The sequence below is a fragment of the Microcaecilia unicolor genome, chromosome 6 (genome assembly GCF_901765095.1).
Source record: "Microcaecilia unicolor chromosome 6, aMicUni1.1, whole genome shotgun sequence".
In the NCBI taxonomy this organism is placed as follows: domain Eukaryota; kingdom Metazoa; phylum Chordata; class Amphibia; order Gymnophiona; family Siphonopidae; genus Microcaecilia; species Microcaecilia unicolor.
Window position 1 is genome coordinate 27,830,829 of NC_044036.1, and position 12,862 is coordinate 27,843,690.

Here is a 12,862-nt window from a genome sequence, read left to right on the forward strand (position 1 = left end):
ATGGATTGGCAGATGAAATGATGGACAGATGAATGGATTGAAGTAGAGGTGGATGGATGGACAGGTGGATGGATGAATGGATGGGCAAGTGAAGGGATGAGAAGATGAATTGATAGGTGGATGGATGGATGGAAGGTGGATTGGTAGATGAATTGATGGAGAGATGGATGGATGGATGGACAGCTGGATGGAGAGGTGGATGGATGGAGGGACAGGTGGATGGATTGGCAGATAGATGGATGGATGGACAGATAAATCGATTGAAGGAGAGGTGGATGGATGGGGAGGTGGATGGATGAATGGATGGGCAGGTGTAGGGATAAGAAGGTGAATTGATAGAGAGGTGGATGGACAGGTGGATGGATTGGCAGATGAAATGATGGATGGAGAGATGGATGGACGGATGGACAGCTGAATGGAGAGATGGATGGATGGACAGGTGGATAGATTGGCAGGTGAAATGATGGACAGATGAATGGATTGAAGGAGAGGTGGATGGATGGACAGGTGGATGGATGAATGGATGGGCAAGTGTAGGGATGAGAAGATGAATTGATAGGTGGATGGATGGAAGGTGGATTGGTAGATGAATTGATAGATGGAGAGATGGATGGATGGATGGACAGCTGGATGGCTTGGCAGATGGATGGATAGATGGACAGATGAATGGATTGAAGGAGAGGTAGATGGATGGATGGATGGATGGATGGATGGATGAATGGATGGGCAGGTGTAGGGCTGAGAAGGTGAATTGATAGAGAGGTGGAAGGATTGGCAGATGAAATGGTGGATCGATGGTTGGATGAATGGACAGGTGACTGTATAGATGGACAGGTGAATGGATGGTTGGATGGATGGAGGGGCGGATGGATAATGGATGGTTCCAGAGCACACAGATGTGAAGACAGTTCACTGTTGTTATCATCCCCACCTTAGTAATTCCCTTATCTCTTATCTGTCCTGTTTGTTTGTCCTAAGTAGATTGTAAGCTCTGTCGAGCAGGGACTGTCTTCATGTTCAAGTGTACAACGTTGCGTTCATCTAGTAGCGCTATAGATATGACAAGTAGTAGTTGTTTATGTAGAGCTTTTGGTCTTATTTAACATTTGGGGGAAAGGGGGGGCAGTTTTCTGTACAATTTTGAAATGGCAAATCTGTCTAAAAGTTTAATTTTGTCAAAACAAATCCACAGAGAAAAATTCATGCAAGCAAAGCTTTCTGTGGGCCCTCTGTCTAAAAGTGTTAAAAGACTGGGCAAAAGGACCCCATATCTTTCTGACCCCATTCTTGGTTCAGTAATGTTCTCTGCTGGACTTTTTTTCCTTTCCAGAACTTTCAGGACACACCATTCCAAAGCTGTGCCAGAAACCCTAGCTGCCGTCATCTATTATGTTACAGGCTTTCTGCACATTTTCTTCGTTATGTTTGCCCAAATCTTGAATCAGGTCCTGTATATACTAAGTAATCTAAAAGCCTTAAACTGCTATCAAAGGACATTTCTTTTATATGTTTGCTATTCTCTTTCTTTTAGTTGCTAGATTTGTCTGGCAACCAGCTGTCCCACATCCCTGCAGACCTGCCGGAATCCCTGGAGTACCTGTACCTACAACACAACAAGATTGCAACAGTGCCAGAGAATGCCTTTGATGCCACACCAAACATAAAGGGAATCTTCCTCAGGTACAGTACCATAAATAGCAAACGTACCATCATGAGGAATATAGGCTTGGTTTAGACATGAAAATACCAAAGATGTAGCCGATATACAAAAGATCTAAGATTTATTTATTTATTTGTTTGTTTGTTTCATTTGTACCCCACATTTTCCCACCTATTTGCAGGCTCAATGTGGCTTACATAGTACCGTGAAAGGCGTTTGCCCAGTCAATGGATAACAAATACAAAGTTGTATAGTGATCGTATGAAGAATAAGTGGAGGGTCGGAATGAATGAAGATTGCGTGACGTTCTGTTCGATCATAGTCATGCTGTGTTGGTAGGTGAAGAGGGTTACGTGGGGTCGTTGGGGTAGGCCTTTTTGAAGAGGTAGGTTTTTAGTGATTTCCTGAGGTTCAAGTGGTCGTGGATTGTCTTCATAGCTTTTGGGAGCCCATTCCATAGTTGTGCGCTTATGTAGGAGAAGCCGGCTGCGTAAGTTGTTTTGTATTTCAGTCCTTTGCAATTTGGGTAGTGTAGGTTTAGGTAGGATCTTGATGATCTGACTTTGTTTCTTATTGGTAAGTCTATAAGGTCCGTCATGTATCCTGGGATTACGCCGTACATGATTTTGTGGACTAAGGTGCGGATTTTGAAGATGATCCGTTCTTTGATTGGGAGCCAATGCAACTTTTCTCGGAGGGGTTTGGCACTTTCGAAGCGTGTTTTGCTGAATATCAGCCTGGCTGCTGTATTTTGGGCGGTCTGGAGTTTTTTAATGAGTTGTTCTTTGCAGCCTGCGTAGATTCCGTTGCGATAATCTGCATGGCTTAGGACCATTGATTGTATTAGGTATCGAAAAGTTGCTCTTGGGAAGAAAGGTTTTAATGAGCATTCATCTTATGTCTGGCTTTGTCCATTGTTAGTTTTGTGCATCAGAATTTAGCTACTCAGACAAAACAATTATGAGTGTTCCACACACTTAAATTGTTTTTAATTAAATCACATACAGGGGTCCTTTTACTAAGATGCGCTGAAAAATGGCCTGCGGTAGTGTAGGCGTGTGTTTTGGGCGCGCGCAGATCCATTTTTGGTGAAAATGGACATGCAGCAAAATTAAAATTGGCACGCGTCTATTTTGGGTCTGAGACCTTACCGCCAGCCATTGACTTAGCGGTAAGGTCTCGCATGTTAACCATGCAGTAATTGTCTACACGTGTAGAATGACGATTACCGCCCGGTTTCTGCCACGTGCCAGAAAATAAAAATTATTTTCCAGCGCACATAGCGGACGCACTTCAAAAATGAAATTACCGCAAGGGCCACATAACTCCAAATTGACATGTGTTGGGCACGCACAGAGGGGCATAATCGAACGAAAACGTCTATTTCCATGGGCGTTTATCTCCAAGAACGGGTCCGTGAAGGGGCGGACCAAACCGTATTTTCGAAAAAAATAGACGCCCATGTTTTATTCGACAATTTGTGAGCTGGGCGTTTTTGCTTTTCAGCGATAATGGAAAATGAAAGCACCCGGCTCAAAAACGAATAAATCCAAGGCATTTGTTCGTTTGAGGGGCCAGGATTCGTAGTGCACTGGTCCCCCTCACATGCCAGGACACCAACCGGGCACCCTAGGGGGCACTTTTACAAAAACAAAAAAAAAGGTAAAAGAGCTCCCAGGTGCATAGCACCCTTCCCTTGTGTGTTGAGCCCCCCAAATCCCCCTCAAAACCCACTGCCCACAAGTCTACACCATTACTATAGCCCTAAGGGGTGAAGGGGGGCACCTACATGTGGGTACAGTGGGTTTGGGGGGTTGGACGACTAAGCATTAAGCAGCACAATTGTAACAGGTAGGGGGGGGATGGGCCTGGGTCCACCTGCCTGAAGTCCACTGCATCCCCTAACAACTGCTCCAGGGACCTGCATACTGCTGCCAGGGAGGTGGGTATGACATTTGAGGGTGAAAATAAAAAGTTGTGAAACATCATTTTTTGTGGTGGGAGGGGGTTAGTGACCACTGGGGGAGTCAGGGGAGGTCATCCCCGATTCCCTCTGGTGGTAATCTGGTCATTTAGGGCACTTTTTGGGGCCTTATTCGTGAAAAAACAGGGTCCAGGAAAAGTGCCCTAAATTCTAACTACAAACGCATACTTTTTTTCCATTATCGGCGAAAGGCGCCCATCTCTGTTCGGGTGATAACCATGCCCCAGTCCCGCCTTCACCACGCCTCTGACATGCCCCCGTCAACTTTGTACGCTTCCGCGATGGAGTGCAGTTGAAAACGTCCAAGTTCGGCTTTCGATTAAACCGTGTTATTCGTTTTTGTGAGATAAACGTCCATCTCCCGATTTAGGTCGGAACTTGGGCGTTTTTCTCATTCGATTAAAAGCAGGATAGGCACCTAGGCAGCTTAGTAAAATGGCCCCTTAGACACCAAATTATAAATAAAAAATATGAGAGTGGAGAAAAAAAGACCTCAATGAAAAATTTCACAACCGCAATGCAAAACGCTTTCAAGTTGGACTTGTATTGTTTATTGTAGAATTTGATATACCACCATTACTAACATCTATAAATTATAGGTTAGAAAAAAACTCCACCTGTCCAAATAGGAGAGCTCTTATTTACCCAGAAAAAGACAACAAAAATGGTCCATGCTTCACTCAAATTATATGGAAGACTGCAACATTTCAAAATAACACTTATCTTTTCAATGAGTACTCATCAACAATATGCAAAGTCTGGTATCATGCCAGTATTCCAAAAAGGGCTCCCTGTTCCGCTTTAACTGCTTCAGGGGATTCAGATATGTGCTGAAAGTAAATTGTGCATTTCTAGGCACTAGCCATTTTGGAAGCAACCTGAGTGGTGACACATTGGTTGATCCCCTGAACACCTAAAAGTTGGGGGTGGGGTGGGGGTTATTAGACACCAGAGATCAGAGGCCCCTCCAGGAAGTTCATAGGAGACTTCCGATGTAGGCCATCAGGACCTTGGAAATCCTGTGGTTGGTACTTGAAGAAGACACATGTTTCTCACGTGTTGCCACAACTCGGAACAGATAAAACTTTTCTTGCAAAATTTAGCTAAGTAATATAAATGAGACAAGAGCCCATTGCGTCTTGTAGCTGAACTTTGCAAAACAGTGGCGTAGCCAAGGGTAGGCTGGGCCCACCCACTTTGGGTTCAGGCCCACCCAGTAGCAGCATACCTATGATGTGGCTGGCAGGGATCCCCAAGCCCCACCAGCCGAAAACTCCCAACAAGTGTTCCTCCTGCATACCTTGTAAGTAGCAGTGAGCAGTGACATACATACTGCTCGCACCGGCCCCACAGCCTTCCCTCTGATATATTTCTGCCTAGGCGGAAACAGGAAGTTGCATCAGAGGGAAGGGTGTGGGGCCAACATGAGCAGTGTGTATTAGTTGCTGCTCGCTGCTGGTGAAAATCTGCTATTTAAAAGGTATATGGGAGAGGGGAGATGTTTGAGAGACCATGAGGCATATTTTCAAAACACTTAGAGGGGCATAATTGAACGAAAACGTCTATCTCCATGGGCGTTTATCTCCGAGAACGGGTCCGTGAAGGGGCGGACCGGACCATATTTTCGAAAAAAATAGACGTCCATGTTTTATTCGACAATTTGTGAGCTGGGCGTTTTTGTTTTTCAGTGATAATGGAAAATGAAAGCGCCCAGCTCAAAAACGAATATATCCAAGGCATTTGTTTGTGGGAGGGGCCAGGAGTCGTAGTGCACTGGTCCCCCTCACATGCCAGGACACCAACCGGGCACCCTAGGGGGCACTGTTACAAAAACAAAAAAAAAGGTAAAAGAGCTCCCAGGTGCATAGCACCCTTCCCTTGTGTGTTGAGCCCCCCAAATCCCCCTCAAAACCCACTGCCCACAAGTCTACACCATTACTATAGCCCTAAGGGGTGAAGGGGGGCACCTACATGTGGGTACAGTTGGTTTGGGGGGGGGGGGGTTGGACGACTAAGCATTAAGCAGCACAATTGTAACAGGTAGGGGGGGGATGGGCCTGGGTCCACCTGCCTGAAGTCCACTGCATCCCCTAACAACTGCTCCAGGGACCTGCATACTGCTGCCAGGGAGGTGGGTATGACATTTGAGGGTGAAAATAAAAAGTTGTGAAACATAATTTTTTGTGGTGGGAGGGGGTTAGTGACCACTGGGGGAGTCAGGGGAGGTCATCCCCGATTCCCTCTGGTGGTCATCTGGTCATTTAGGGCACTTTTTGGGGCCTTATTCGTGAAAAAACAGGGTCCAGGAAAAGTGCCCTAAATTCTAGCTACAAACGCATACTTTTTTTCCATTATCGGCGAAAGGCGCCCATCTCTGTTCGGGTGATAACCACGCCCCATTCCCGCCTTCACCACGCCTCCGACACGCCCCCGTCAACTTTGTACGCTTCCGCGATGGAGTGCAGTTGAAAACGTTCAAGTTCGGCTTTCGATTATACCGCGTTATTCGTTTTTGGGAGATGAACGCCTATCTCCCGATTTAGGTCGCAATATAGGCGTTTTTGTCTTTCGATTATAAGCTGGTTAGCCTTCCAAAGTTCCATAGGTTTCTAGTGCTATGAAAATATGCCTCAGCATGGCATGCAGGCGAGAGAAGGAGAGACCAAATCATGTGTGGGACGGAGCGAGGTTCTTCTGCCCACCCATCTTGGGCCCAGGCCCACCCAAAATTGGGTGTCTGGCTACGCCCCTGTTGCAAAAGCAGGTACCAACTTGTGATTAAAGCCCTTCATTCTCTGTGACCCTGCCCCTTGCAAACCTTTCTCAGCTTTTTTTTTTACAGACTGATTTTGGGGAACATATTTCATTTTTTACTGATTCACCAATTAAGATGATTGGTCCCTTCAGTTAACCTCAGCCTACCTATGGATTGTTTCTTATGCAAATGTTTAAGAAGTCTCTCAGTCCTTGTAGCTTTACTCACTTCAAATAGCCCTTGCTTCAAATTATTCTTCCTATTTATTTATTGGGATTTATTAACCATTTTTATGAAGAGATTCACCCAAGGTGGTGTACAGCAGGTACAGTTTAACATAAAACTTACAATTTTGTTAACAGCACAACAATAGTAAAATGACCAAGAATAAACATAAATACAATAAAAAGAGGTAAACATGAAAACAGTAAATTGAAACTTAATAATAGAACTACCGTGAAATCGTATCAAAAATATACACATGTAACAGCAGATATAATACAACGTTAGCTGTGTACTTTAGAAATGATAAGTAGTAGTAGTAGTAGTAGCATAATACTAATGATACACCTACTAAGCATGCATTAGAACATTCAACTAACATAAAGATTTTCTACAGTACGGTTTACTGTAGGGGATTATATATATGTTTTTGTAAGAGGCCAATTCCTACCTATGTACTCGCTTATGTCTAGGGGGCGTGGCCTCTGCCCAACATTAGCTGCATGGAAAATAACGGACAGACCAATGGAATATATTAGTTTATTTATACAGCGTTATATACAAAAATATAGAAAACTCTTATCAGCTTATAGCATTAGCAATTCCTGATTGCATGCACAATGATACCAAAAATAGAGAATAACTATGATTATCCTATTGGCTAAATCTGTAATGACAGATAACACAATACCAAGATCCTAATGATTACCACACAAATCTTATACTAGGCTAACAGCAACTAAAGATCATAAATCCTGACGTCACACATCTGATGGGTCCGAGCCCAGACTAATTACCTAACCCAGCCTGAAGGAAGTAAACTATGATCTCACCGTCCCGGTTTCCAGATCAGATTCCTTCCAATGCCTCAGCCGAAGGTCTCAGCGAGGTCACACAAGCTCAGGTGATGCACTTGTCTTGATCAGCCACAGATGATACAGACGCAGTATAGATCCTTTAGACAGCTGTAACCTGGGGAAAAGCTTTGCCAGGTATTATCAGTAAGTCTCTTAGGAAAATCAGGTGCTTGCAGATATGCAAGTGTTCTCCTCTTCTGTTCTTCTTCTTAGTTCTTCTCGCTTCTCTCTCCTCTCTGGAACTAGTCCTTCTGTTCCCGCTTCTCAGATCAATCCCTTTTCTGGGAGCCAATCAGAAATAATTCCCCCATGTACTCCCAGCATCTGTATGAAGCTTCCTTTGTCCGTCTTATCTCGTAAGCTCTCTCCCTGGGACAGGCATTCTCCCCCGATGCAGAGTGACCTTGGAGGTGGTGCAGGCTTCAGTAAATCTCTTACAAGCTGAAATGCTGCCTTCTGCACAGTGGGTAGCCAGACATATAGGTGAAAGGTTGCAGCGTCCATTTTGTCTGTAAAGGTGCTCTCATATGCACACAGGGTGGGTGAGATCACAGCAAATACTCCTACAGATTCCCCCCCTTGGAGATGGAAATTACTACAAAGGAGTAAAGGCCTTCTCCAACCTAACTACAAAAATAAGCCAGACAGTTCAGTCAGGATTCAGGTACAAACTTCATGGTCAAAACTACAAAAGTTTCAAAGTAAATCTTAACTAATGCAAACTAACACTCTTCAAAACAGTTCAATTAAGCAAAATAATGTTCACAAGGAAATCACAAATGCTAATACAGCAAAATACTGAATAATAGAACCCGCATGTGCAGTTAGGCAAAAAGTCTTAACACATGAAATTAATCAAACAAATCATGAACCATAATCACATAGATCATGAAAATCACATCATGCAAAGCAAAGCATATTAGTACATAAAAGTGAAAACGGAATAAATTGTTGGCAAAACTCTGGTTAGAGGTAATTACATAAAGTCTTGCAATCTCATTGCCGTAGGTGACAAAGTGTTTACGCGATAGCGTAAATGACGAAGGTCTCTCCAAAACACTACAGCACACAGGAGCATGATGACCCACGAGATGGTCAAAAGTGGGATGACAACGTGAGTGGACATGTGGAACTGGATGACATCAGATGAACGACGTTTGTAATCTGCAACCTCGAGAGTCTCATGGTCAATAGATAATTCAACAGTGTGAGAGTCTTTGGACTGTAAAAATGGTATAAGGTCCATAGCAAAGTCAATAGGATGTCCACGAAATACATCAAGCACTTCCAATTCAGAAACAACCGGGTCTGTGTCAAGATAAAACAGGGAAACTCCTCCGACATGGGCAACAGCATACTTGGGTACAGCGATCACACACACATTGCAAGGAAGAGTGTAACGGTTGATTACATCATGCTTCTGAAAGGTGACAGTAAGTTCAGTACTAGGTGTGCTAACTAACCATACCGTATCCAGTACAGCTACAGTGGTATCAGAAAAATCGTCATATTTTGATACAGTGACCTTACACTTCTCTTGGACATTCTCTGTGGACAATCCACAAAGAGCTTCTGTTGTGTCTTTCAGGAAAGGTTTACCAGGGCATAGCCAATTAACATCTTTAGTTTTGTGGCAAAGGTCTAAGTTAGGGACCAAATAATGTTGCGGAGCATCCTGTTGGTAAGCAACATACTTAGGTGTATCAACATTAAGGTACAAATTCTCATGCCAGGTACCTACATTTACAACTTGTTTAAGCTGGTATACATTCTCAGGCATAATAAATGGCAAATTAAGGATGAAGGCAATTTCCATACGCTCCATATCCAAATAAAGGGGAAGGGCAGTACCTAAATGAAATGCAATTTGAATTTGAACCGGTTCAATAGACAAACGGGTAACTTTGGCAAAGGCATCTTTAACAACCTCAGATGGTATTAGGTACGTAGGTATCTGTCCCTGCATTAGCTTACTAACACTAGTATCTACTTCCCTAAATAAATCCTGAATAAGGTCCTTAACAGGTTGTATAAACACACGGTCTTCATTCATGGTACCTTTAATTGTCAACAAATCAGCTGTGTTAGCACTAATTTTATGTGTATGTAAATTCACAAGAGTGACCGTATCAGCAATAGTTTTACCCTGGGCAACAAGTTGGCTCTGTTGGACTACCAACTTGGTCTCAATGGCTTTCAAGTCTGCTTGGATGGCATGTATATTGGCCTGCAGCTTTTGGACAGAAACTACGTTGGCAACAGACATGGAAATACCAAAAAGTGAACCAATGGCAGAAAAAATCAAACCACCGGCCATACCAAGAAAACGCTTAGATCTGGACCTGGAATTATAAGGTTGCATAGGTTGTACCATGACTTTGTCCAGTTGATGCAAAATGTTCTTCACTTGTGCACGGGCATTTTGCATATAATTGTGAAACCAGGAAGAGGTAACGGCAGACAGAGATAAGTTACTCATATTGAAATGTTTCAGTAGTACATGCATTGGGTCAAGGGACACAACTACTTTCTGTGGAACAATCTGGGACTGGGTAATCAGGAAGCCAGGGGTATCTTGCAGAACAACTCCAGACATGGGACCAGGTTCGATCATCTTGGACCACGATCCCAGCAGCACGGAGATCAGGAACACGATCATCAGGGTTCTTTTCTGCATCTGCAAGGTACAAAGAAAACAGACTATGCTGTTGGGGTGTTAGTACAGTTCGTTTCATCAACACATACGTCTGGAATCAAATGACTGGGATGACGTGGTCTCAACTGATTGATGTGGACCCATTTAAGGGTGTCTTCACCGTTAGTATTTTTCTTGAGGCAAATTTGGTAAGCCACAGGTGAAGCTTTATCCACTATTGGGAATGGACCACGCCAACTAGGCAGAAACTTCCTTTCTTTAACCTTGTTTCTGGCAAAATTGAAGTAGAATACCTTGTCGCCAATTTGGTATTCTTTAGAGGTAGTCCCTTGATCATAATAGGCTTTTCTACCTCTAGCGCTACTTTCCAAGTTTTTCTGAGCAAAGGCAAAGGCACTTTGCAAATGCTTACGCAAATGGGTGACATATTCGTGAGTGGAGGTAGCACTGGACAAGTTCACATCATTAGTCCTGTACAACAAATGAATTGGTAATGTCATTTCCCTACCTGTCATCATCTCAAAAGGAGACACTCCCGTGGAACGGTGGGGTGTGGAACGAATCGCCATAAGGACCAATGGTAAGACCATGTCCCAATTCTTACCTGAGGATGACACATACTTCTTCAGAATGGTCACGATGGTGCGATTAGCTCTTTCCACTTGTCCCGAAGATTGAGGTCGGTAAGCTATGTGCAACTTACTCTTTACTCCAAGCATCTTCCACATCTGTTGAATCACCTCTGCCGTGAACTGAGAACCTTGGTCTGAATCCACTCGCATAGGCAAACCCCACCGGCTGAACACATGATTCAGTAGTAAGGTAGCCGTGGTTTCTGCAGTGCAGTTGGGTGCAGGCAGACACTCCAACCACTTAGTGAACATGCAGGTGACAGTAAGCATGTACTTGTTGCCTCGGGTGGATCGAACCACAGGTCCAACCCAATCAATCTGGATATCCGACCAGGGCATAGCGATACCCTTCTTCCTAAGTGGTGCTCGGTGAGATGGTGAAGATGGCTGGAAACGACAACAGGTCAAACACCCTCGCGTGTACAACTGTACATCCTGTCGCATGTGAGGCCAATAAGCTACTTGCTTTAGGGTCTCATAGGTGATATTCTCCCCTCGATGTCCAGCACAGGGTTCGTCATGGGCATGCTGCAACATAATGCCTCGATATTCTTTAGGCACCACCCATTGCTCAATGCCATGCTTACTCGTCCGAATAAGCAGGTCTTTGTGAAGTTTGAACTTCTCTCGGGAGGCATAGAGGATCCTCATTTCCTCATCTTGCTTGTCTTTTTCCGTCAGGGAACAGTCTTGCGGATTCCATATGTACTCATAAAATCTCCCGATCACCGGGTCGGATTTCTGTGCCATGACAAGATCAAAGGATGGGATTTCACTGCACCACTGGACCACCGGCGTGTCGTTGGACTGCTTCGCCTGTCGTCGGGTGACAGCATGGACAGTCGCAGTCTCCACTTCTGGGGGTAGCCATAATTCTCCTGTAAGCGCACCCTCCTTGGCCAGGTGATCGGCCAAGCCGTTTCCCAGCTTGTCGGGACTGTCAACTTTTGCATGACCCTTGACCTTCTTCCAATAGATGGTCATGTCATGGTCCCTTACCAGTTGATCTAAAATCTGGATCAAGTTTCCATGATGTACTGGTTTTCCTTTGGAATTTAACATATTTTTCTGCTTCCAGATGGGCAAATGGGACACAAAATTCTGTCTCACATAGTCCGAATCCGTACATATGACCAACTGTCGGACTCCTTTCTGAATTGCAGACTGTACCGCCACCAGAGCTGCCACAATCTCAGCGTACTGATTAGTTCGCGAGCCCAAGCTGTGCTTCAGGGTCTCTTCAAGATTGGTTGGATCCCATACCACTCCTACTCCTGCAACCAATTCCTTGACTGTATCACGACGGTAAGCACAACCATCTACATAGACCTTAGGCATAGTAGCACAAGTCTGCTCATCATACAGATGGTGTCGATGAGGTTCTTTCTCTAGCGGGGGAACATCTGCTTCGGGAATACCTGCAATGGAATCCTGTCCTGCACAATCATGTAGGTCAGCCATACCTTGGGCTACTGCGTTACGATGTTTCTGAGCATACCTTACCTCCAGAGGCCAACCTTGCAGAGCCAATGTCCAGGAGACTATTTTGCTGTTTGACACTCGACCGGTCTTAATTCGGTCACTACCCAAGAAACTGATGGGCTGGTGGCAAGTCTCCACAATTAGCTTCTCACCTTGGATGTAACTTCTGAAGTGTTGCAAAGCCCAAACGGTAGACAGGAGCGCTTTCTCACAGTCGGAATACTTCCTCTCCACATCCGTCAGTCCTTTACTGGCATACGCCACTACCCTCTTGTCCGTGTCATACTTCTGATATAGGACAGCACTCATAGAGTGTTGGGAATATCCCAAGTCCACGTAGAACTCACGACCTCCCTCGGGGTATGCGAGGCATGGGAAGCAGCTAAGCTTGTCTTTCAGCTCCTGCATAGCAGATTTCTGTTCTGGCCCCCAGACCCAAGGTGTATCTTTCTTCAACAACTTGACCAACGGTCGGGTGATCTCCGCATACTCATCTATGAACTGTCTGGAGTAGTTGCAAATTCCTAGAAAGGAACGAAGTTCAGTGATATTGGTGGGCTGTTTCAACTGTTGTAAAGACTGCACTCGCTTCTTCTGGGGTCGCAGACCCTCAG

General features: G+C 44.6%; 1 protein-coding gene across 3 annotated transcripts in view; it reads left to right on the plus strand.

Moving 5' to 3' along the window:
• The window catches only part of PODN (podocan), an 86,359-nt gene that overhangs the window by 52,534 nt on the left and 20,963 nt on the right, over positions 1-12,862 (plus strand). For all 3 annotated transcript variants that reach the window (XM_030207415.1, XM_030207416.1, XM_030207417.1), the window contains exon 9: positions 1,532-1,680. In XM_030207415.1, the coding sequence (XP_030063275.1) occupies positions 1,532-1,680 (149 nt within the window). The remainder of the gene's footprint in view (positions 1-1,531; positions 1,681-12,862) is intronic.